The sequence below is a fragment of the Anguilla anguilla genome, chromosome 1, assembly GCF_013347855.1.
Source record: "Anguilla anguilla isolate fAngAng1 chromosome 1, fAngAng1.pri, whole genome shotgun sequence".
Lineage (NCBI taxonomy): Eukaryota > Metazoa > Chordata > Actinopteri > Anguilliformes > Anguillidae > Anguilla > Anguilla anguilla.
Window position 1 is genome coordinate 74,259,551 of NC_049201.1, and position 26,010 is coordinate 74,285,560.

Consider the following 26,010-nt stretch of genomic DNA (forward strand, 5'->3'; position numbering starts at 1 on the left):
ATCTGTTTTTACGATATTTTAAGGACTAATTAAATTTGAATGTCCCCTCCCTCATTCCTTGGTGGAAAAAACCTGAAATATTAAGGTATCATTGCAGTGTCTTTTCAATCAACTAGTTTGGAAGTACAATACTTAAGTCACACCCTGGAATCGAGCCTAGTGGCAGTGTTGTCATGTTGCGTCTGCAGACTTATGTGAGGACAAAAACCATCCAAAAAATATGTGTGCTAGTTCAAGAAACCATGGCTTAGTATTAGTTTTTAAGTGGTTCAACATTATTGCATGTTTCATGTATTGTGATCTCCCTACTGTCAAAGCAGCATATCTTTTCTGCAATTACCATGAATCGTGCACGTGAACCCTTGTCATGCAACAACTCCCACAGCTGTGCCAGCATAGCAGTATTCTGTGTGTTGTCCATTTAACTAATAGTTCATTCATAATTAATAGGTTGATAAGAAGACTAATTGTGGGGACAGTTCCTTCTTGGCAACCCTAATATTTCAAATATTTTTCTTCAAACCCTTTCATCAAGTTGGAACTTCTCCATCGTGAGAACACATAATCTTACATTGTGTTTACAGGTGACAATGGATGGGAGAAAGGTATTGTCAAACCGGTTCTTCAATGTCAGTTTTAAACCATAACATGACCATTTGTAATGAAAGAAATGACAATTCTTTCTATTACAAGAATACATAATCTCTCATATATGATGTTTCCAGGCTGGAATCAATGACGGAAAAAGGTTGTTTTGCGAATTGTATTCTTTGAATGTTCTTATAATTTTCTGCATTCTTGAAAAAACTCCAGTAACATCCTGTCCTTTGCCCTGTTTGTCACTCCGCCTGCCCTGAGGAGAAAATGCTGTAGGCCTACTGGTGCTGTTGTTTATGGTTGTCATGACACATGTGATCTGGCCGACCAATGGTGTAACTTCATCACTCAGTCACTCAGTCACAGACATTCGCGTTTATAGGGCTGGCCCCGCTGTTGCGGTCCAGCCAAAAATGTATTTATATTTGCCCCTGTCCTAGTCGTCCCTGAGTATCAGTGCAGTCAATGCGTTTACATGCACAATTGAAATCAATCTATATTAATAGCTTGATTTGGTCAAAGATGAGATTTAATTGGACTATTGTTGTTGTCCCAATGACTCGGAAAGAATCGATTTATTGACCGAGCTGTGTCCAACGAAGGCTTCTTATAAATCCTGCTTCCTTCAATTTTGTCGCAACTTTTTTGAATAGTTCGCCATTCTGCGTTTTTCTTCCATCCATGTATTATCCAGGATATTTAACTCCCTTGGTTGCATTAGCATGAAGTTGGCCTCCTCGTCCGTCCAGAAATGTGTTTTCGTCGCTGTTACGGCTGGCTCGACTGGCCGCAACAAACAAAGTCCAATTGCATCAAAAACAAGACAGAAACTGATCTAAAAACAAACCCAGACATTTATTAATCTACATTACAAACAAAAACACACAAAGTTCACAAAACCAAAGCTCTCCACACAAATCACAAGCCCCAAAAGAAAATCTCCCCTGCCTCATACTACTGGGCTTATATTGGGCCACAGGCAGGTGGAAGCAATCAGGCAATTAAGTAATTAAGCAACTACCTCCACCTGCACTACCCAGGCAAGCAGAGGCTGGGGACGTAACAGTCGCCATGATACCTCCTCAACTGTGCGCTCGCTGTGCGACTTTCAGGTTAATTACCTGTCACAGCGGAACCTCTAACCTATGGAACATGCGCAGAATGCCTAGGCCAATTTTTGGCCTATTGAAGTGTATATATGCCATAGTAAATCGACCCCCAACCACATTATCTAGGTATGTTAGTCCAACTTAGTACGATTTCAGTCGGACTAAAATGTTTACATGATTTTTAAAAGTCCAGTTTTAGCCAGACTAAAACAATAAATCGACTTTTTCAAACATCATGTAAACCCACTGACTGTTTTTGCAATCACCTAGTTTGGAAGTACAGTACATGTCAAACAACCCTGGAATTGAGTCCAGTGGTAGTGTTTCCATGTTGCGTCTGAAGACTTATTTGAGGACAAAAACCGCCCCAAAAAATACATGTGGTAGTTCAAAGAACCATGATTGTAATTTGTTGTCAGTTTTTCATCAGGATTTTGAAAAAGTTTTGACACCCTGGGTTTTTATTGATTCCATTTCACCGTCCTTCTGTTGAGCCTGGGCTTGGTATTAGTTTTTAGGTGGTTCAACATTATTGCATGGTTCATGTATTGCGATCTCCCTACTCAAAAAAATTAAAATCTTCTTACAATTTTCTGCATTCTTGAAAATTCTTCAAGAATTAGTGCCCTGTTTGCTCTCAAAGCTGTTCTTGAAATTTGTGGGCATACTAGAAAAAAATAATTAAAGTTGCCTCTGAAGACAAAAGCAGTCCAATTGTCCAGACAGATAATAGTGATACTATTACGCGTAATATCTTGTTCTAAGGGTGGAAGTTCTTTAATAAACATTAAAAGTGTTCTGTTTTTCATGAATGACTTATGGATAGGAGCACATTCTTTAATATGTTGATTGACAAACCTGTCTGTGAGGCCTACTTACCCTGCGACAATAGGTCCACCATTTGGATTCTGGGATTTTTTGTTTTTTTGGTAAAATATGCCAAAAATAATGAAAATAGTTTTTTCATTAGTAAAAAAAAAAAAGTGGATACCTTTAAAATATATGACATACGAAGAACACCATCTTCTAGTAGTAACTTTAAATTAGACATGCTGGTAGGGAAAAGCCATCAATTAATTTTAAAACATTGTTCTTGACAAATTTACCATGGGTTAGTAAAGGTTTTTTCTTAAAATTATTTTCAACTCAAGTCTACAATGGGTTTCTGTTTCTGCGGGGGGGAAACGTAAGTGCACAGTTAGCCTTTACAGGAGGTTTTTGGATCAAAAATTTTCTCCATGAAGAATTATTTTCTAAAGGTGCTCTTTAATAGTGTGTAGCAGGTCGAGTGCTACCGCTCGTTTGAGAGAGGAGACAGACACGTTAATTCTTTCAGGATGCGACTGCGTCTTGCTTTTATTTTCGGCCGCCACGCGGCTTTCTGGTCACAATACACAATAACCGAGTTTTGCTTCTCAATTCACGCCTGACAGCCCGTGAGCTCTCCTTCCTTCTCCCGTTCTCCCGCTTCTCTCTCTGTCGAGCAGGTTTTAAACGTCCAGGCTCACTGTCGAGGTAATCAGCACATTGTCAATCAATCACACAATTAACCCTCAGTGCTGATAAATAAACCCCAACAGCCGTGGCGCAGAGTTCCGAGAGCCGCCCCGCCCACTCTCTCTCTGCAGCCAACGCAAAACCACGCCCACCCTACCACATACCCCCACCGCCCGACTTAGGCCGGGGAGCCATCCGGCCGATGACCGACCCCCCCCCCACCCCCTTCGGGGCGAGAGAGGCCTATGAACCACCTTAAAATTAAAGGGCTGTAGAGCCAGATACCACCGGGTGATTCGAGGGTTGGTATCCTTCATGCGGTGGAGCCATTGGAGGGGAGCGTGGTCCGAACAGAGGGTGAATGGGCGACCCAGCAGGTAGTAGCGCAGGGACCCGACCGCCCACCGGATGGCACTCCTTTTCTACCGTGCTGTACCTCGCCTCCCGCTGGGATAGTTTGCGGCTGACTCCCTCCACCTGCTGGGTCAAAACAGCCCCCAGCCCTCTGTCCGATGCGTCGGTCTGCAGGATAAAAGGAAGAGAGAAATTAGGGGTGAACAAGAGCGGCTCCCCGCAGAGGGCTTCCTTTACCCTCTCAAACGCTCGCTGGCACGGCTCCGTCCACTGGACCGGATCTGAGGCACCTTTGCGAGTTAAATCAGTCAAGGGGCTGGTCAGCTGTGAAAACGCCGGAATAAACCGCCTATAGTAGCCGGCCAACCCCAAGAACCTCCTTACCTCTTTTTTCGTCTTGGGTCGTGGACAGGTCGCAATCGCCGCGGTTTTATCCACCAGAGGTCGCACCTGTCCACTTCCCAAGTGGTACCCCAAATACCGTACCTCCGCTCGGCCAATCGCACACTTCTTTGGGTTAGCCGTGAGCCCCGCCTGCCTCAAGGACTCGAGCACCGCCCCCACATGCCGCATATGCTGTGCCCAGCTGCTACTGTGGATGATAACATCATCCAGATAGGCAGCAGCATACGCAGCATGCGGACGCAGCAGCCGATCCATCAGGCGCTGGAAGGTGGCTGGGGCCCCGAACAACCCAAACGGAAGTGTTCGGAATTGGTACAAACCGTCCGGAGCGGAGAAAGCCGATTTCTCTTTGGACTTTGCAGACAAGGGAATCTGCCAATAGCCCTTAGTCAGATCCAGTGTCGAGAAAAAACGAGCCGTGCCCAGCCGATCCAGGAGTTCGTCGACCCTAGGCATAGGATAGGCATCAAATTGTGACACAGCATTCACTTTCCTATAATCCACACAGAACCGAATAGAGCCATCCGGCTTACTTACCAGCACGATGGGGCTATTCCAGGCACTGTGGGACTCCTCTATTACACCCAACTCCAGCATGGCCTTTATTTCTGCCTGCACCAATTTCTTTTAGTGCTCCGGCAGTCTATAGGGGCGGGAACGTACCGTTACTCCCGGGGGGGTGTCGATATGGTGGTGTATGAGGTTTGTGCGTCCTGGTAGGGGAGAAAACACATCCGCAAACCGTTTTTGCAACATGGCAAGGTCTGCTCTCTGACTTGGCGAGAGGTGGCTATCTGAAAGGGGTGGGGTCTGATTGATTGAATTTACTACCTCCGGCCCCAGCTCGTCCCTCTCCTGATCCACCGTTACCAGAGAAACAGCCACCACCTCTTTCCAGGCTTTTAATAAATTGAGGTGATAAATCTGTTTCGCTCCCTCTCTATCAGCACGCTCCACCTCATAGTCAACCTCCCCAACTCGTCGTGTGACCACGAAGGGCCCTTGCCACTTGGCGAGTAATTTTGTACTGGAGGTTGGAAGTAATACCAGGACTTTATCTCCCGGCGAGAATTGTCGTAGTTTCGTCCCTCTATTGTAGTGCCTCTGCTGACGTTCCTGAGCCTCGAGCAAATTCTCCCATGACAACCGACCCAGTGTATGGAGTTTTGCTCGCAGGTCCATAACGTATTGCAACTCATTTTTGCTGGGGCTTGGACCGTCCTCCCAGCTTTCTTTAACTAGGTCCAATATTCCCCGAGGTTTTCTACCGAATAACAGTTCAAAGGGAGAAAATCCCGTGGAGGCCTGGGGAACCTCCCGCACTGCAAATAATAGAGGGACTAACCACTTATCCCAATTTCGGCTATCGTCGTGAATGAAGTTTCGAATCATGGACTTCAGAGTTCTATTAAACCGCTCCACAAGCCCATCTGTTTGGGGATGGTATACACTGGTTCTAATAGAGCGGACGCCCAGTAATCCGTATAGCTCATTTAGTGTACGTGACATAAACGAAGTGCCCTGATCAGTCAGAATCTCTTTCGGGATTCCGACCCGGGAGATAATTTGAAACAGAGCTTGTGCAACACTCTTAGCTGAAATATTGCGCAACGGCACTGCTTCGGGATACCGGGTCGCATAATCCACCAAGACCAACACGAAACGGTATCCCTGGGTGCTCCGTTCAAATGGCCCGATGAGGTCCATAGCAATTTGGTCAAAGGGAACCTCTATTAAGGGTAGTGGGCGCAAAGGCGCTTTTGTCAATCCCCCAATCCCCTCCAGCATCCGCGCCAGCGCTACGAGAGGCTGCGCCGCCTCGCTCCGGTTTGGGTCCATTTTGACCTTCTCTCTCTCTCTCTCTTTCTGCCGCCCCCCGCACGGGCCACCACTGTAGCAGGTTGAGTGCTACCGCTCGTTTGAGAGACGAGACAGACACGTTAATTCTTTCAGGATGCGACTGCGTCTTGTTTTTATTTTCGGCCGCCACGCGGCTTTCTGGTCACAATACACAATAACCGAGTTTTGCTTCTCAATCCATGCCTGACAGCCCGTGAGCTCTCCTTCCTTCTCCCGTTCTCCCGCTTCTCTCTCTGTCGAGCAGGTTTTAAACGTCCAGGCTCACTGTCGAGGTAATCAGCACATTGTCAATCAATCACACAATTAACCCTCAGTGCTGATTAATAAACCCCAACAGCCGTGGCGCAGAGTTCCGAGAGCCGCCCCGCCCACTCTCTCTCTGCAGCCAACGCAAAACCACGCCCACCCTACCACATAGTGTTTGTAGTAAATACAATTTCAAATGACATGCAGATGACGTGTAAAGAACAAGCTTAAACAGGGATAAATGCAGTCTGATTTAAACTGACCACAAATGACCTCAGACATATATTTGGGTTTTGTTCAGCTAAGACTTAATGGAGTGGCATCTCTCTACCCTCCCACGTCCATCTTGTGTTGGAGTGTGGTTGGTTTGAATTTTTGATGGTGTAGAGCCAAGGTAGTCAAATGTGGCCCTCAAGGCCAGTAATAGTCTACTGCTCTGGCCAATCAGTTGCATTAATCAATCAATTAACTATCAGGCAGAAAATATAAAAGCATTTGATGGAACTTTCCATTTCATTATATTTTGTGTCTGACGGGAACAAAGAATTTCATAGGCCCTATTCGTGGAAGGGCTTGGTTCTTTTCACTTTACATTGATACACTTTGCCCATGCCAACCCCACTTAACTCGATGACTTGTTATACTTGTTTGTGAAGTTATGCTGCGCACACACGTACATCAATGAGTTTTTATGAAAGGAATTCAATTGGCATAGTCCTCATAATCTTGTACACAAACAACAGTGTAAGCTGATCATCAGATCACACAAAATGTTTATTGATGAAACTGGGATATATAGGCAAACAGATGATAATAGTGAATACATAAGTGAAGTACACTAGAACCTCAGAGGTACTGAGCCCTTGAGAAAGGGGGTCATTCAGAACTCTGAAATGTTCATGCATTTGAATGTGAATCAAAATACACCTGTTTTAATTTCAATAAAAATTTATTGGAATGGTTACTGCTATTACGCTAGATTTATAGAGGCTCTGAATATAAGAAATGTGTTTTATACATTAAAAAATAATAATCAAACAAACGTAGAAGGGGATATCATTAGAACCTTATTTTCTTCCTGCATCAGATTTCCATAAGAGGCATAATAATAACTGACCTATAGCTGACAGTTACTTGTGGAAAATGCTCCCCATCTTGCATTCTGAAAACTTTAAACATTACAAACTGTCAATTGATATAATGGAGAATGGACATATTAATGGTGAATGCATTTTTTAGATCACTGTGTGGAATATGAACAGTAAAGACCATTAAAACTGAGATTGCTGTGTGTAGCTGTGTTCTACTGCAATATCACAGTAACAATTTGCTTTCACCAACAACTATCAACAAGCTGTAGGTGCAATTTGAAGAATTCAAACTTCAGAAGATGATAGGATGGTGAGCGACTGTGCTGTCCTGAATAGGGTAGGAAGTGTATTCTGCCACTAGGTGGAATACACTTCCTGTCAAAAGTGACACGCTCGCACGTTGCTTGCAGTGTGAGTGAACTTATGTGATGATAATAATAATGATAATAACAACAACAACAATAATAATAGGAACTTTTGATTTGAAACAGGGATATTTTTAATTATTCAAGAAACAAAGATGTGTCTGTCAGCTGAACTGAAATGGCATCACTTATTCAGACACATATGCCGCTCAAACATTCGTCTCTGGTTTGGACGTTGCAAAATAGACAGACAAAAGAAGAAGTCAGAACCCAAAGTGTCAAACTGAACGGGGGCCATCTTCCTCCTGGCCTCTCCGCCCCTCAGGCCCCGCCCTCACTGGCGGCATCAGTGACTCCTGTGAGTTACGCAGCTGGAGGCAGCTCTTCCTTCCAGCATCTTTCTGGAAGCGCTGAGTGTGCGCAGGGTCAAGAGAGAGAGAGAGAGAGAGAGAGAGAGAGAGAGACTAACTCTTCACTAAAGGTGCTCAGCAGGAGGAACAGCAGTGATGGGAGTCAGAGACACGCTGCACTCCTGGGGACTGGCTCTCCTCATCCTGCCTGGTAAGACCGCCTGTCACTGGCGGCAGCCTTGCTTTCTATGATGGAGGCTTCCGGTGAAATGTCACGCTAAAGCTGCCGCTTCATTATCACAAGGTTTTTACTTTCGCGTGAAGATGTGTGTCCTAGGTAACAACCCTGTCATTGGTTAAGGTTAAGGTATGGTTAAGTGGTGGCAAATATCTGAAGTGCATTAGAGGTGATGTTGATCAAGACAGTGGAGTTTAACAATTATTTCCAAATAATTTTATGAAAAGTGTTGTGGTTTTTAATATGCACAGGGAGTCCAGTGTCGCAGCTTTCTGAAAAAATCTTCAGAAGCAAAAAATATAAACAGTGCGATTGCCTTTTGCCTTGTCACTTCTGTGAAATGTATACTGCTTTTGGGTGGAATTGTTACGCTCATCCACTGTGTCGTTACGGAAGGGGTGTAGCTGTCCACAAAACATTTGAAATTAAAAAAAAAAAAAATTATTTGAAAGTGCAAAGGTATCTCACTTGTTTTTTCCCGTATCACAAAGTCACTAAATATAAGCATACAGTAACAGTTCGATGCCATGTGAAGAAAACTACTGGAATAAGATCAGAATAACGTTACAAGAACAACTTAGTCTAAGCCCAAAGATCCTAATTTCCAATGCCATCTTGAATCAAATCTAGGCCTGGCTGCCCTGTGTTATGGTAAAGTCTTAAGTGCATAAAAAGTCTCACTCTGTCATACTGTGAATGCTGTGCTTCCGTTCCATGGAGAATGAAGTGAAATTAGGATGGAGCGCATAAGCATGGATTTACAAGTTCATAACCATGAATGTGTGCTTCAGTGCTCTGCTCTCCAGATGAGCCAAACATTGCAATAGTTTACAGTAAATATTAAGTTTTAGAAGGTATAAAACCCTATACCTTTGGGTTGATAAACCGTTGAAATTGTGTTATAACACAATTATATATCCCTTTTGCCATTAAATATTCTGTATTTTTATTCCATTACTGCTTTAATAATGCCTCAGTCGTTATTAATTTCTGTTTTGATAATGAAGTATTATGTTCCCTGTTAAATAACATTTGCATTTATACCCATCGCTTGTGTTTAACAGCATGTGCATATTAACCAGCCTATGACAGCAATTCTGACTGTTCTGCATGAGTTTCAATATAACATGAATGTTTTCCAGGTGTCCTTGGTGATAACTGGGGTGTGTGGACCCCAAAGACACCAATCTGCACAGTGAGAGGGTCCACTGTGGTCATCCCCTGTAACTATTCATATCCCAATAAAAGCATGAAAGTGGAGAATGTGATATGGTGTAAACCCGAGAAGTGTTCTGATTACCACGTTGATAACGGAAGTGCAAATGACGTCACATCACAGTTTAAAGGCAGAGCAATGTACCTGGGGGATAAAAAGAACAACTGCACCTTAAAGATTAAGGACTTGAGATACGAGGACTCTGGGAGTTACTGGTTCAGATTTGAATCTCAGGGTAACTATAAATGGACTGGTGGTCCAGAAGTGAAAATTGAAGTCACTGGTAAGATTTTTATGCTAGTATATAGTACAAGTTTGACCACAACTCTATTTGTTTCTGCAGTATATCCAAATAAATCTTGTATTTTCCACTAAGTTTTTACTATGGAAGGGATTTTATTGGCTTTGTATTGCATCTTATCTTCAGGTACAAACATTTTACTTCCGTTGGTGATAGGTTTTTTGTAAGTTAAACATGATTCTGCGTCTCAAACATATCTCCATTGTTAGACTTCCTCTTTGTTTTACAAATTAAGTTTAGAATCATGAAGTTACACACTGCCCTTAATTAATTTAGTTATTCTTTGAATGAATGAATTCTAGGGTTAAGAGTGAATATTACATCATCAAGAGGAAATAAACCAATAATGGAGGGAGATGATGTGACTCTGACATGTGCCGCAAACAACTCTTGCAATCTGAACCAATCAGATTTTACCTTGTTGAAAAACAAGCAGCTAACCCCAAGATTATCCTCTCCACATACATTCAAATCTATTTCCAACCAACGCTCTGGAAACTACTCCTGTGCTCTGAAGGACAATATAACAATCTCATTTGAAGAAATCATTTTGGATGTTCAATGTGAGTGAATCTTTTCTGTCATTATAAATATTGTAGCAATCTGTGTGTCGCACAGTTTACAGTTCTGCCTGTTGCATGAAGAACTTCAACTGTATGGTTATCGTTGAGATAATCATGATGTCAGATCCAAAGATCACAACAGAGGGTGGCTGAGATATCTTTAGTTTTTGAACTATATCATTGTTTTTGTATGTACTGTATAAAAACAGGCATTTTTGACTGTAATGAATTGTTTGAGTTTCAGTGGCAACCAGTGAGTGAATGATATTCTTTTGTCAGATCCCCCTCGAGAAACCTCAGTGTCAGTCAGTCCTAGGGAAGCAGAGGAGGGCAGTTCAGTGACTCTGACCTGCAGCAGCGATGCCAACCCACGAGTGCAGGACTACACCTGGTTTAAGAATAATATAACTGTTCCCTCGGAGAATGCTATGACTTATACCATCGGTAATATCAGCTCGAGGGACAGTGGACAGTATCACTGTATGGTGCAGAACAAGCACGGAGCTCACAACTCGACTGCAGTGTCCCTGTCTCCAGCAGGTGTGTGCACATTTCTTTGATTCTGATTCTGCTTTTGATGAATAGCTCAGCAGCATCACAGAGGTCTTCAAACCTTTCTTGCTCGCGTTTCATGTGATTTCAACATTTCATGTGATTTCTACCTTTCCAGTCAAACACAGTTCTCAGTTTCTCATCGCTCTGGCAGTGGGGATTGTATTGACTGTCCTGGCTGTTGCTTTGGCAACCATCATTTATTTCGAGAGGTGAGACAAGTAAATTTGATACTAAATTTGATTTGAATTTCCTTCTATTGGCCCCGTTATCATAACTTTCCAGGTCATTTTTTTAAAAGCCAGATTTAAAGCAAGATCAAATTACTGACATGCCATAAACTGTCAGACAAAGATGCAAAAAAAAACTGATTGGCTGTGATGTTTGCCTGCTTCCACTTCAGGAGGAAAGCTGAGGGCCAAACAGAAGACCCTGGCAGCAACAAGGGGGTTCAGGTGAGATACACGGTCATTTTTGGGGTTCTGGACCTGACTTATTGGGGTTCTATTTGGGTGCTGCTGTGCAAGGAAGGCCGCGCGGTGCAAGTTGGAACCTCAAAGATAAATGCTATAACAAGCGAAGATGAGGGGTAAAAAATGTTTTCCTCCTTTTCATTGGAGCTAAATGCTTAAGTGGTTAAGTGTGCTGTGAAAAATCAGCCAAAAAAGAAGCAGAGGGGAAGGGAGGGCCCTTCAATATTCAGGAAGCTGTCTTAGATGATTACTCATCACAGGCACATGAAAGCTACCCATCCAGAGCAAAAGCACTTTTATGAGCAGGTGTATGATACATCATACAGGTATGAAATTGATCTGCAATGCTGTCTGATGGGACCCTTGGTAATAATGTGCAGTTTTGCTTGCACAGGTAAGAGCCACGCTCATATTTGCTCTAAAATACTTTGTTGTCCACATTTTTATTTTTTTGCGCACTTGAACAGCTTTTCAGAAAAAAATTCTCAGATTTGAATGGTGCTTCAACCGTTTCATTTTTACAACTGCATTTGCGAACCTGGGTTTTCTCCCCCAATCCGCTGCTGGCGTGAAGTGCGTCTTTTCCCCCCCTCCATGTTCTCCACGTGTAGGCCGCTGATAATGCCCGCACCAGAGAGCTCCGACCGCCAGGGCCCCCGAGCCCGGCTCTCTCGTCTCAGGAAGAGGAAGACTGCTACACTTCCGTTTACTACACAAAGAAGCAACCGAAGAGGTTTGCACCATTCTTTTTTTAACATGCAGTTAACAGCTGTGGTATGGGGCATCACTATTGGTGGTAGTTGTTGTAGTCGTTGCTCATTATGGTGGTGGTGGTGATGCTGATGAAGATAATTATAATAAACCAAATCTAAATTCTGAGAATAGTGTATGTATAGTATATTATAATTTTAAAATAATAATAATAATAATAATAATATTTATTTATAATAATATTTTCACTCCAACCCTAACACCTCATTCAACAGCTGGAGATCTCATTGAGCTGCTAATTAGTTGAATCAGGTGTGCCAAACTAGGGTTGAAATGAAAGCCTGCAGGGCAGTAGGTCACCATTAGAACGGCGGTACAATGATGCTTCGACAATGTTTCTCCTCGTCCGCGTGCACAGGTCAGTGTAGCGGCCGGAGCAGCCGGAGGACGACGGCACCATCTACAGTACGCTGAGACATTAGGTTCTAGACGACCCCCCCCCCCGCCCCCCCCACACCCCCCTACAGTACGCTGAGACATTAGGTTCTAGACTAATGGGATGCTCCCTCATGGAGTACACTGCAGTAAACTGAAATGAAATATATTTTCAAGGTATAGCAACAATTTGTAACATACAATATATGGGCAAATATGCAAATTACTATTGCGTTCAGAAATTGTAATATGTATTTTTAGATATTTTCTGTGAAGTATTTTTTTATCATATTTTCCAAGAAGCCCACATATGTGTATATGTACTTGTATACATACAAACGTTTCTGTAAGGGTGGGGGTTAACGCCACATGAAGATAATGTAAAAATAAATGAAAGAAAGGCCAAAAGTGTTTATTCCTCTCATTACTCATAAAACAAAAAATAATCATGTTTAGTCAACAGAATAAAATACTGAAGTCCCTCTTGCCCAACATTTTATCTCAGTGGGCTGTATGGTAGCAAGGATGTAATAAGAGGAATTATGATGCAGAGGTTTTTTAGGGACATGAACGTTTCCTTATCAGCATTGTCATTTCCTGCCTCATTTCCTTGGTAAAACAAAATTAGTGTAGTATAATTTTAGTAGAAACCTCAGCAGTACTCAGAATACATTGTGAAACAACACCTTTACAAAATGATTGACAATTCTTCATTTTAGGGCAGCAGTGTGTACAGCCTTTTGCTACATTATATATATTATATTATATTTTTGCTAAATTATATATACTTAAAACAATCTAAGGACTAGGAATATGTGTAGTTGGGAGAGTTGCAATTACATTGCATTCATATCATTCATGGAAGGATTAAGGAATATGTACAAGGTTACTTGAGAAAAACTTTAAACATGGGTGTTTCCGAACAGGAAGACCACAGGCGCCCGTTCGGCCGGAGGAACCGCTGTGGTGAATGCGGAAATATGCTTCTCCTTCATTCTTTTAATGTTTTTACGTTTCTTCTTATTAAAGATTGTACTGATCAAGAATATATTTAAATGTATGTGATTATGGGAAGATCAATGAAGAAGAGCAGGTATTCTGTGTTATGTCTAAGAATGTGTAACTAAGGAAAGACAGTGGCCTCCTTGTACACTGATGCATACTACCTAGTAGGGATGTATCCGAATCCGAATACTGTATTTGGGAAAGCACGAATAATGCGATGGAAACAGATACTACTTCTACCCGAAGTTGCTCGTTATTATTCGGATTCGGAAAAAAAAAAGCCTTTGAGAGAGAGAGAGGGGGGGGGGGGGGGGGGGGGGAGAGGGGGAGGGAGGGAGAGGGGGGGGGGGGGGTTGCTAGCTGTATCTGCAACTCCGGCACACACACCAACAAACTTTGAGCCACTGCGCTGCAAAACGTTTAATAAATAAGTTCTGTGCGTCAGCCATTATGTTTCTTCAAATCGATTTATATAATTGTGGATGGCCACAAGATAAGAATGCCCATTCTGTTTGCAACATAGGACTTTGATTTCACTAACTAGTCGTTTCATTTACTACACATTATTGAAAAGTGATCGCTATATTCTGTAGTCGCCCCCACCGAGGCAGCGCACAGCAGGCAGCGGGCTGAGAGCTGACCATTCCCGGCTATCACTCAGGGAAACTCTCGCATCGAGGAGACGTCGTCAGGTGCAGGAGCTAGCGAGACAAAATCCTGGTGTGGCAGCTGGATTTCTTTCAAACACCGCAACCTATACATCAAAATGAAGCTTGGAACCTGTAGTTTCAGCTGTATGTGTTAATTTCCTCCATTTAAAAAAATCCAGTCGAAATATTTTACGAAACTTTTTACCTTGTATTTCAGTCAATATTCATCCGTTTAAGATGTAACATGCTGTATGTATGTGGCTATCAAATGAACACGAAATCCAGTCCAGATTTTCATGGTAGGCTAACAGTTGCCACCAAGGTAAAATATGAGGACATCAGATGGTTTGCAGTCTATCCAAACTTAGTTCAGTAGGGGGAAAAAAATAAAAAAGGCAAAAAGTTCATGTATTACTGTTATGTAATTACTGTTGTAAAGTGGTCATTCACGTTTCCCTAGCGAACACATCAAGAAACGAGAACGCAGCATCATTGGAATTTAAGATTATTCCTTTCATCTGAAGGACATTTTTCTATATATCTTCACTGTAAATAGTTTCTATTTCCAATGCAAAACAGAATCTTTCCATTTGTATATTTTTTCAGCTTCAGATTGTTCAATGCCCCCTCCCCCCCAGTTAAAGGGGGGGATTTAACTTGACTTCCGGTATAAACCACTTCCAGTCTTCTATCCGAATACAGATACAGATAATTTTGTTGGTTACACAGATACAGATAATGACGTCTCTGCACACCCCTACTACCTAGAGAATCTTTGAACCCCAGTTGCAGGAGGAAAATTTGTAAACATTCACTTAGTGGTATTTTGTAACTTGTGCAGAAGACCTTTGAGTTGCAAGAGAAGAGAACGGATACTGACCTAGAAAGAACTGATCTGCTCTATCTAGTAATTGTATAGATTATATTCTATTAAAATAAAGGAATGAAAATTAAAGTAATAACAGCAACGGTAATGATATAAACATAGTCTGTTAGAACGTGGTGGTGTGTATATGAGTTAAATATTTCATTTGGATCACAGCATGTATTGAATGCATTTAAAGTGCATGTACTTTGGAACTGGAAGATTAAACAATTGTTAATCATGAGAACAAATACTTGTTATTCAAGTCATGCATATACATTCCTCTGTAAGTGTGTGTAGTGAAATATCTGTCATTGATTAAAATTGAAGATTATATAATAGTTATTGTTAAACTAAAGGGTGAAACATAAGTTTGACCTAGGCTGGGATTGGTTATTTTAAAGGGAAGATACATCATGGTAGGAGGAGATCTGGTTGCATAAAAAGGATGTAAAACACAATTCGAGGTAGCTCTCTGTGTGTCTTTATGGTACTGGAGACCTCCCGTAGGCCTACGTACATTAACAGGATTATTGATTGAAAGAGAATAAAAAGATTATTAGAAGAAATCATATTTTCTAGTCTTTATTCTTACATCACCGACTCACCCATCGAACCTAAGAGGAGATTTTCCTCCACACGAACCACACGACAGTCTACCGCTACGCGACATCACGGCCAATTGCGCACAGGCCTGTGGGTCAACTGGCCACACAGGAAACATCTGGAAACCCAAAGCTAATGACTGACCTTAGCAGTGACCTGACCCCCTGCACGTTCAGATCATCTCTCCACGCAGACTCAGGGACAGAATGAAAATGGCCCACTCTTTCTTTCCCCCTCGCCCAGCCGTTTTTGCCACCTCTGTGAGCAAACAATCAAGCACCTCGCCTTCTCTCTTTCGCTCACCTCCCACCATATCTCCTGCTGACCACATTCCCATCTCCTCCTCCTCCTCTCCCCCCTCCCTGTCCCAACCCCTCCACCTGGGCTCACCTACACACACCTGCCCATCAGGACACTTCCTGTCCAGCTCTCCCGCTCTCCTTCCTGCTGGAAGGAGATTTTTTAAAAATGCATCAGCCATCAAAGCAACTTTCCCTCACGATAAAACACACCTTCTGGGCAATCCACTGCAACAATAACACTACATTTTGTGTAAGTACAAATTGTGTAAGTCGCTCTGGATAAGAGCGTCTGCTAAATGCCTGTAATGTAATGTAACATGAAAATGTTGTAACTATTTCTCAGTGTGTGCGTACTTGTTAGGCAAATTTACATTCGCAAAAATACAGACACATTAACACGATTGCCACATGAAGCAACACCGTTGTTACAGTCCTGCTAAGGGAGAAGAACTCTCACCAAGACCAGAAACAGCAGAGAAACCACAAGGCAGCTGTCTGCAGGACAGTCAACTCTGAACTCACACTCCACCGCTCCGATGCTGCCGGGGGTTTGATTCCCAGCCAGGACACTTTTCAAACTGTCTGGTTTTCAAATGGTCTCTACCCATAACCCACCTCTGCTTTCCTTCATCTGAATAAAGTTAAAAAAAAGTTTTTTTTATTTTTTTTTTAAAGAATTAGGGCAGACTGCTTTCCTTAAAAAATACAGATAGATGGGTAAAACATTCTCTCTGATGCAGATGGCAACATGCATTTAAATGCCCTCTGCAATATGATTTGCATTAGAACTTAGTGTTCATTAAAAAACAATTTTAAACACACAAAATGCTAAAATTCAATTTTTTGGAAAGTATGTGATTTCTGAACATGAGAAAAGGGTCTAGCATAGCATGTCCATTCTACATGGATATTCCAAGTTGACTGGTTAGATTGTAAATTGGTTAGATTGTAAGAATGTTGATTGGTTAGAATGTAAATGATTGGTTAGAATGTAAATGGCACTGAAAATAAATATGGCTTTCAAATAATGGGCAGTACTAGACAAACTGCTGTCACGTACCAAAAAAAACTAATCTGAATAAAGAGCTAAACAAACAGTCGCAACACAGCGAAGCAGCCACAGTTTCCCCATCAGAGCAGCCACAGTTTCCCCATCAGAGCAGCCACAGTTTCCCCATCAGAGCAGCCACAGTTTCCCCATCAGAGCAGTCACAGTTTCCCCATCAGAGCAGTCACAGTTTCCCCATCAGAGCAGCCACAGTTTCCCCATCAGAGCAGCCACAGTTTCCCCATCAGAGCAGTCACAGTTTCCCCATCAGAGCAGTCACAGTTTCCCCATCAGAGCAGCCACAGTTTCCCCATCAGAGCAGTCACAGCTTTTCCCTGCAGAGCAGCCACAGTTCTCCCTGCAGAGCAGCCACACCTTTACCTGCAGAGCAGCCACACCTTTCCCAGCAGAGCAGCCACACCTTTACCTGCAGAGCAGCCACATCTTTCCCAGCAGAGCAGCCAGTTTCCCCTGCAGAGCAGCCACAGTTTCCCCTGCAAAGCAGCCACATCTTTCCCGACAGAGCAGCCACACTTTTACCTGCAGAGCAGCCACATCTTTCCCGACAGAGCAGCCACATCTTTCCCTGCAGAGCAGCCACAGCTTTCCCCTGCAGAGCAGCCACACCTTTCCCTGCAGAGCAGCCACACCTTTACCTGCAGAGCAGCCACACCTTTCCCCGCAGAGCAGCCACACCTTTCCCGGCAGAGCAGGCTACGGCGCACCACACAGACACGGTACCTGGCAGAGGTAGGGCCGCTCCAGCGTGTGCAGCCTGTTAGGAGAAATGTTAGGAGAAAACGAGCAGCTAGGAAAATAAATATGCACACATCTCCATTTAAGCATGATATCAGTGATTTTTACAAGAGACGGACATGAAATTTGAGATGCTCTCCGTCGTTAGGATTTTTAAAGAATTTTTGAAGTTGTGTAATGTTCAGAAGGTATAAGTCTTGCAGAACTAGGACTCCTGATTTCTAGATTGAATGCTCAGATGCACATGAGACTCTTTTCCCCACCTCCCTCTATCGTCTCCTCTTTCGTTCTCACGTCTCCTGCATCAGGCTTGATTGGCACCCTGACCACGCCCTCCTTGCCCTCGCCCTGATGCGGTGAGGCTGGATTCAGGTTGCCACGGTGACGGAGAGCTGTGGAGAAATCGTCTGTAGAGGTGTGAGACATGAAATAGACCTGATGTGGCGGAGGTTGACAGGAGCAGGTGCAACGGGACTACAGAACTACTCCGACTCAGTACAGGAATTACTCCTGTCCTCACCTTCCTCATGCTTTACCTCACCCTCATCCTCCTCTTTAACCTGCACCGCCATCACCACTTCCTCCTCCTCCTCCCTCTCCTCGTCTCCTGTAGAGAAGAGCAGTGGAGGGGGCAGGGTGCAGCCTGCGGGGTGCTTGACGTTCATGTGGCGCATTTTGGTCTTAGCATCTCTGAAGAGGAAGTTGCAGTGTGGGCACTTGTGCCGGTCAGGAAGGGGAAGCAGGGAGGGCGATGTGAGCTGGGCTAAAAGCAGACACGAAGAAGCATAAAAAAAGAGATATGGCTTTTTTTTTCCCACCGTGGAGCAACCACATGCTCATCTGTTTAACCTTTTAAATTTATTTTGCATAAATAATTTGCCAGTAAGTTGCAAGTTCCTCACTCTAAAAAAAGTTATAGCTGTGACAGATCATCTTCCTCTTTGAGCTCAGGAAAAAATAAAACAGTATCTCTCACCATCTTGGCGTTCTTCCTCTCGCCCCTCCCCCTCCTCCCGGCCTGCTTCCTGGCCCTGGCGGTGGGCTCGCTGGTGGGTGGAGAGCTGGCGGGAGGAGGGGAAGGTGCGTTCGCAGCGGCGGCGGGCGAAGACGGTGCGGGCCCGCAGCCGGCGCTCGTAGAGAGCGGGGTGCTGCAGGCGCATGTGCTGCAGGCTGGTCTGCAGGTCCCGGAAGGTGATGAAACACCGCGGACACTGCAGGGAGGAGATGGCTGGGGGGGGGGGGGGGGGGGGGGAAGAGATATGGCTTTTTTTTCCCACCGTGGGGCAACCACATGCTCATCTGTTTAACGAATGAATGTTTACAAGGTGCTGTGACTCGCTGTGTGGAAGGCGTAGCATTGACTTTACTGACCGCGCACTTGAACACAAATAACGTTCTACGCACAAACGCAAGTGAAAATACACAGGAAATACGCAGGAAGGTAGCACAATGTCAGCCTACTGTGCATCAGCAGTGGCCACTGAAGTCTTTAATTAACACAGACCTGCAATGAAATGTACTCAACAAGCTGTTGATTGTGCGAGAAGCCCTGCGGCTCACCAGGGGGTGCTGAGAATGTTGGTGCTCAATGAGTTGCCGTGACAACGAGCAGGGGAGGCCGCAGAGGTGGCACCGAAGGCGAGAGCGCGCCAGCACCTGGTCCTGGTATTCCTCCGGGTGAGACAGACGCGTGTGGCACTGCCGGGCTCGCCTGTTCCTGAAACCCGCTCCACACTGCCTGGCCTGCAGGACTGCAGGACTGCAGGAGGGAGGGAGGGAGGGGCTAGGGATCAATGTGGGTATGAGACTGTGTCACGAATCAGATATAAGGGACTATAATGTATGTTATAATGCCAGATGTGGAAATCTGGTTTTGGTGAGAATTTAACCAGGACACTAGGGGGTTTTGAGAAATGCTTCGGCGATTAATAAGTGGAGAGAGTCAGGACCTTGGTTTAACATCTCAGCTGAAGGACACAGTACTGCCATGCAGTAACATACTACCCTGGTTAAAAATGCAGGCTGGCTGACCTGCGGGCACATAATTGACAGACGCATGCACAGGGTTTCCGCCAGTGTATTGCAAGGCCTAAAATGACCCCCCGCCAGGCCTAAGCAACGGGTTTTTTTTTTTTTTTTTTCAACGTATTTTTAAGATGTTTTTTAAACTACAGTTACAGTGGGGCGGCTTGGTTGGAAAGCTCACCAGCGACATCTGTTGGTTAAAACGTGAACGCACTATAGGAAAACAGCAGGTCAGTTCTTTACCCTCATTGTGCATAGAGTGACGTTCAACACTTGATGCTTCCAACTATCACAAGCTAATGTTACCTAGCAAGGCACCATTTCTTTAGTAGGCTAACTAACCTCGTTACAAACTGTGTTATCACTTAATCTCGTCGGTAAGTACATTCTTTTTATATTAACTTAAGCAGTGTGTAGGTAACGTTAAACTAGAAGCATAAATGTAACGTTCGATACATTGTAACATTACATGGTGTATTAATCGCCATCTAAATAACGACTTCATTTGTTTATTAATAACGTTAGCTTGGTGACATTGATGTGCACGACAACGTGGTCATTTAGCTAACTTAGCTAGCTAGCCAAACAGTCAGTAACACAGATACATAGATATTTTGTTGTTGTTGAAATGTGCCCAGCATTCCAAGGCTGTACATTGTTGTAAGATTTAGTAGCCAATAAGTAGGCAGTGTTGTGCATATCCCGCTCTTACAGCTCGTTTCCAGCCCAAACCACTACAAAGAGAGCAAACTTTTTTTTTGTAAGTGACATTTCCTTATATATCTACGACGGCAATCGCAAACACGACATTTATTTTGCCTTTTTGTACAGCTATTTCCATGGATAGAATCGCATTTATTATTATTATTTATTGGTAAAAACATTTACTTCGTATCCAGGGAGATAGCCAACTACTTGTACGTTACATGACATGTGTAGCCATTTCGTAATACAATCGCATTTCAGGCTAGAAAATAACCCGTTAATCCAGAGAAATTGCTGAGTCGTCTTAGATTCTTTATCGCAACAGAATGTATCAAGGCTGGCAGCCCGGATCAAATTTGTTGTGACAGCTGCCGTCCAAAACAAACACCCGAGAGAGGCCGCCTGCGTGCTTGCCTCCCCCAAGGTGTTACGTCATTGTTTTGCAACGCGCAGCCGTCGTAAAAAACATGCTGGCTTCGATAAGCGGAATCGATAAGCTCGGAGCCTACGATTCCAATGAATAGGATAACTTGGAACCGGTTCGCGATTCCCATCCCTATTCAAATGTCCCCAGCATTCCAAGGCTTGTTGTAAGATTCAGTAGCCAATCAGGACTTGAATACAAGTTTTTTGTGGAGTGCAAAAACTTTGATATTATTTATTTTAATTTATTTTGTTGTTGTTGAAATGTGCCCAGCATTCCAAGGCTGTAAGATTCAGTAGCCAATCAGGACTTGAATACAAGTTTTTTGTGGAGTGCAAAAACTTTGATATTATTTATTTTAATTTATTTTGTTGTTGTTGAAATGTGCCCAGCATTCCAAGGCTGTAAGAATCAGTAGCAAATCAGGACTTTTTTCAAGTTTTTTGTAGAGTGCAAAAACTTTGATATTATTTATTTTAATTTAATTTAATTAATTTTGTTGTTGTTGAAAACACAGCATTCCAAGTCTGTACATTGTTGTCAGATTCTTTGTAAGACTATGCTATGCTGTAAATAGTTGTTGATTTTTTAAAATGTGTGTTGAATAAATGACTTATTTATAACAACATTCACATTACGTAGTTATATTTTCAAATCTTCAGTCAGCTTTTAGCACTGACTTAATGTAGGGCCCTATGGAATCTGTGTTATAGCTTTTTTTAAATTCTCAATTCCGCGATTCCGTCCATGATTCTGTTATCACAGAAACTATAGGGCCCTACCTTAATGCTGCCATCAGTCTGTCGCTGCCCCGCGCCGGGCCCCCATCAAAAAAGACACTTGGCCGCCGGCCCCCGTCAAAAGATACTTGCCACCGGCCCTAACAACTTTTCTGGGGGAAACCCTGCATACAGGTATGATGGTCAGTAGTTAGTCAGATATACCTTTTATTTTATTTGTATAGCACTTTTTACAAAGCAGTTTTGCTATTCTATAATTGAGTACTATGGCAATCCGTGGCAACGACTTGTCATCTATGCTGACAACCTGCATTGTCCTTATGATAAATTGACCAAAGCCAGCTTGGCGGCAGTCGTGGTTGATGTGCTAGTGTTTGAGGCTTGAGTGGATAATCTTACACACTCCTGAGATCCATTTGCAGAACCCAATGATCATTCCTGAGATTACTGCTTTTCTAAGGAGACTTACAAGGGTACGCACTGATCGTGATTAAGACTACGAGTTTGTTATGCATGCCTGAGGCCACGGACCACCTGAGATTGAGATCGTCCTGGGAAATAAAGCAAGCATTAAACACAAATGTGAAAAAAGAAGCTGAATAACAGCTTAAATTTAAACAGGCAAAATACCGCAAAAAAAAACAGGAGTGCATCTTGTGCTGTGATCACTACTGTCACCCCCAGTGGGCTAATCCTTTATTGATAAAACTAAAATGATTGCTTGTGACTGAAGGAATCTATATTTTGAGCTCCACTTTTGGAATAAATGTTTGTAGCCACAAAGTAGAAAATAAGAGGCTATGGAATGTACTTGGAAAAAATATTAGATGAAACTGGTGGTATTTTTCTCAACAGCACGCAATGTTCTTATAGACTACAGACAAGAAATTGTGAGCAATTAACATCTTTACATCATTATGTTGTGTTATGTAATGATTGCACTGAATCTGCAAAATGAGCTAGGGAATCTGGCCAGAATTTGCAGAGAAACTTTTGTGAATAGCAAAGAGCATTAAAGCCATAACAAAAGGCCTTTAGCCAGTTTACTGAGGCCTATACGTGCCTAGGAACGTACTTATCAACGGGATAATTAAAATTAAAACAGCAGAAGCTGAAGTCTTGTTAGCTCATTACAGGGAACTGTGTGGACTCTGCCTCTTCTCCCTGTGTACGTGTGAGTTTCCTCCATGTACTCCGGTTTCCTCCCACAGTCCAAACACATGCAGATTAGGCTAGCTGGAGAGTCTAAAATGCCCACAGGTACGAGTGTGTGAGGGAATGGTGGGTGAGTGCTCTGTAATGGATTGGCAATCTGTCTGGGGTGTATTCCTGCCTCTCACCCAATGCATGCTGGGACATGCTTTATGTACCCAATCCCCCACCACCCTGACCAGGAACATGCAGCAGTGGGAACACACAAACAAAGAAGGATACATTGTATACAATCAGAAAACATTAAAAAATAAAAAGTAAAATTGATACTGTGTGGTAAACATGCGAGCAAACTTTAAAGCAAACATACCTAAATCTTGAACGCTCAAGATTTTTGCTTGTGAGTTTGCCTGTGCCACTGCTACTGCCTTCATGGTAACAGGCCATGGCAAAGGCTTCCTCCTCAGGCTCAGAATCAGAGCTGTCTGAGTATTCCACATCAGATGTTTGCACGAGGAATTCTAGAAGCTCCTCTGTGTTCTGCTGCTCTGTGTTCAGTTCACCTGTTGGAAGATTGATAAGAATCAGTTTGCCTTCATTGGCACAAATTACCCAGCTTCCATCCACCTCCAAAGTGCTCTGTCCTTGATTTTGAGTACCAATGATTTTGTTTATTTGACAGAAATTGAGTATGGGAGCCAAAATTGTATTATTGTATTAATTCTACCTTACAAACTCCACACCTTTTGTGCCCCGCTTGCCAGGCAGTAATGGGTGGGGTAGATAAACAGGTCCATGAAAATCAACATAATAATTTACCTTCCCCAGTACAAACAAACACATCTGGCTGTGATCCTGTCTGTATGAGCCTCTCTCTGCTCTGTTCACATTCTTCATTTTCTGCAGCACCCTCCTCTGCCCCACACCCTGGGGGCACAGACACCCCTGCAGAGGGGGCGGGGGGAGAAAGTGTGGTTAACTTAAAACACCAAAACTATCTGAACAGATGTTGTAAGATGTAATGCTGTTGAAAGTTATTATGTTTTGACACAGTGAACTCAATCCTTACAGATTCCATCGCTGTCTGTGAAAGAGCCAGGATGGAGGTCTGATACCAGTGGTCCATCTGCGCTGGTATGACCTTGGTCAACTTGCTGATCCAGCGCCGCTGACCTAGACACCAGCAAAACTGAGAGACCATGTTCTCTTTGAGGAGGATCCAATGCCACCTCCCTCTCCTCCTCCTTCACCCGAAAGACTATGCACTGCTCGCCACCAGGAACCCCAATGTCAAGAGCCAATGGAGAAGCACTGACTGCGCCTTCCCTTTCCCCATCTCCTCCACCTTCTCTGTCATCAAGTAGCATAGCCTCAGAGTCTGTGACAGATAAGAGGAATCAATCAGTTTACAATGCGGATGGCTTTAAATAGATTGACAGTCCTGAACTGCAACTAGACAGAATTTGTGAAGTGAAGGTCAGAGGGCTGACGAATACATTTCTCAATGACCAGTTCTGACAATATGACCTACAGTAAATAGTACTCATAAAAATGTCACCAACTGAAGATTAAAGGAAGTTAACTTGGAATATTAACTTGGAAGTTAGCCTTTGCCTAAATAATCTTGCCAAGTTGTTTTTGTGAAGGAACTCTTGCATTTATTTGTCAAAGGTAGGGGTACCTAAGTCAAACCTAAGGACAAATTGTGTCAACTGAATTCAGGCCAAAATGTGGATGGTAACAGATAATTTACATTGCCAGTGGACCTACCTGCACAAATGTTGCCCTCAACCCTCATCTCTTCATCTGGCAACTCTGCACGTCCACATCCTGGGAACTCTTGGGGCTCGTCCAAAACGAGAGGATTCTCTTCCTTCACTAAAAACACCCGAATTCCTCCCCGCTGCTCGTAGGGCTGAACCTGACCAACAGCGGCTCCTCTCTTCCTTGCCGGTGCAGCTGATGGGCCATTTTGGCAAGGCACCAAATTTGAGGAGAAGTCCTCTACCTTAATCACCTGACCTGTCACAGCCCCCATTAGTGCCATTCCACTGGCTCTGTTTTGGGGACCCGTTTCCAACCCGAAGCCCAGGGAGGTACGATTCACCTGCTTTGAGTGAAAGGTTACTGATCAGGCACTGACATTAACATTCAGCTGCTTAATTTTAATATTACATATTACATGCACATTATCTTTTATATATACAGTATTGCAGACGTATTGTTACTGCTACAACTGTGTTTAACACATTATTTAGCGGCACTAACATACTTGAATATGGATTTGGCCTCCTGTGTGGTTTCATTTGTTTTCTCACTTCAAATGAATCCACTCTGTAACTCAAGGGTAGAGTAAGACTGCTGCAGGTTTTGAGCAAGTACCTCCCTCATTTATCATGTGACATGTTTTATTCAGCTTTATTCATGCATCCTACACAATACAAAATTATAAAATGAAATGTTGCAGAAAGAAGAAGTGAAGAAAGAATTTTACAAATTAAGCTATAGCCTCATTTCACTTATTAGAAATGTGTTATTAGAAACAGGTGAAGAAATCATTTGACCAGTTCTATCACTTATTAGAAATATGTCCCCTCTGTATGCAATCAATTTTTCCATGGAATGACAAATAGGACCTCACTGATTTGTCATCTCTCTGTCACCTAGACTTCAGAAGATGACAGGATGGCGAGTGACTGTATACGGTAGGAAATGTATTCCACCACTAGGTGGAATACACTCCCTGTAGAAGTGAAAAGCTCATATGATTTTTCTGATGATAATGATGATGGTGATGTTGATAATAATAACAATAATAATAATAATAATAATAATAATAATAGGAACATCTGAATGATCATTTTGAATATTGTGAATTATTTAAGAAACAAAGATGTGTCCATCAGAACCCAAAGTGTCAAAGTGAGCTGAAGTCCTCGTCCTCATCCCGGCTCCTGGCCTCTCCGCCCTTCAGGCCCCGCCCTCACTGGCGGCATCAGTGACTCTTGTGAGTTACACAGCTGGAGGCAGCTCTTCCTTCCAGCATCTTTCTGGAAGCGCTGAGTGTGCGCAGGGGCAAGAGCGCGCGTGCGAGAGAGACAGACTCTCTACTGAAGGTGCTCAGCAGGAGGAACAGCAGAGATGGGAGTCAGAGACACACAGCACTTCTGGGGACTGGCTGTCCTCATCCTGCCTGGTAAGAATAGGGACCCTCACTGTAGCAGGGTATGTGTAAATGCTTAATAGTTTACTGAAACACAGACAGTTTATTGAACACCAGAAAAGAAAATACATTTTCTGAAATTATTTCCTGTTCTTACCTGTTTCTCTAGCCAGAACAACACATTAATTGTATTTTGATAACTGGAA

At 43.2% G+C, this 26,010-nt stretch overlaps 2 protein-coding genes across 7 annotated transcripts in view; one reads left to right on the top strand and one right to left on the bottom strand.

The window, feature by feature from the left end:
- Positions 1–6,871: 6,871 nt before the first annotated feature.
- Positions 6,872–24,757, bottom strand: LOC118229632. 3 transcript variants are annotated; one of them, XM_035421764.1, is made up of 7 exons: positions 24,412–24,757; positions 23,711–24,019; positions 23,461–23,586; positions 23,012–23,204; positions 19,156–19,354; positions 18,572–18,823; positions 17,860–18,358 (listed from the first exon to the last, which is right to left on the bottom strand). In XM_035421764.1, the coding sequence occupies exons 1-7, from the start codon at positions 24,686–24,688 to the stop codon at positions 18,257–18,259; spliced, it is 1,458 nt and encodes a 485-aa protein (XP_035277655.1). In that variant the 5' UTR covers positions 24,689–24,757; the 3' UTR covers positions 17,860–18,256. The 3 variants fall into 3 exon arrangements, 2 of the variants coding, with proteins under 2 accessions (XP_035277664.1, XP_035277655.1); XR_004765702.1 differs by lacking the exons at positions 23,012–23,204; positions 23,461–23,586; positions 23,711–24,019; positions 24,412–24,757 and adding an exon at positions 6,872–7,934 and having other exon boundaries at positions 17,581–18,002; positions 18,116–18,358; positions 19,156–19,271; XM_035421773.1 differs by lacking the exons at positions 23,012–23,204; positions 23,461–23,586; positions 23,711–24,019; positions 24,412–24,757 and having other exon boundaries at positions 17,480–18,002; positions 18,116–18,358; positions 19,156–19,271.
- Positions 7,956–26,010, top strand: part of LOC118229642 (B-cell receptor CD22-like) — a 39,457-nt gene continuing 21,402 nt past the window's right edge. The window contains exons 1-9 of one of the 4 annotated variants that reach the window (XM_035421868.1): positions 7,956–8,085; positions 9,255–9,611; positions 9,932–10,192; positions 10,472–10,732; positions 10,863–10,956; positions 11,148–11,199; positions 11,829–11,950; positions 12,347–12,393; positions 13,290–13,449. In XM_035421868.1, coding sequence (XP_035277759.1) covers positions 8,031–8,085; positions 9,255–9,611; positions 9,932–10,192; positions 10,472–10,732; positions 10,863–10,956; positions 11,148–11,199; positions 11,829–11,950; positions 12,347–12,356 — 1,212 coding nt within the window. In that variant the 5' untranslated portion in view covers positions 7,956–8,030 and the 3' untranslated portion in view covers positions 12,357–12,393; positions 13,290–13,449. Of the gene's footprint in view, positions 8,086–9,254; positions 9,612–9,931; positions 10,193–10,471; positions 10,733–10,862; positions 10,957–11,147; positions 11,200–11,828; positions 12,139–12,346; positions 12,766–13,289; positions 13,450–26,010 lie in introns of those variants that run through there. The other 3 variants (XM_035421857.1, XM_035421847.1, XM_035421799.1) reach the window with 3 other exon arrangements.

Excerpts from the sequence above, each read along its gene's own strand:
- LOC118229632 (XM_035421764.1), bottom strand. The coding sequence starts at position 24,688 with ATGGCACTAATGGGGGCTGTGACAGGTCAGGTGATTAAGGTAGAGGAC. Across the intron at positions 23,587-23,710 it reads CACAGACAGCGATGGAATCT|GGGTGTCTGTGCCCCCAGGG; the intron begins GTAAGGATTGAG and ends CCCCCTCTGCAG. Across the intron at positions 19,355-23,011 it reads CTTGAGCGTTCAAGATTTAG|TCCTGCAGTCCTGCAGGCCA; the intron begins GTATGTTTGCTT and ends TCCCTCCTGCAG.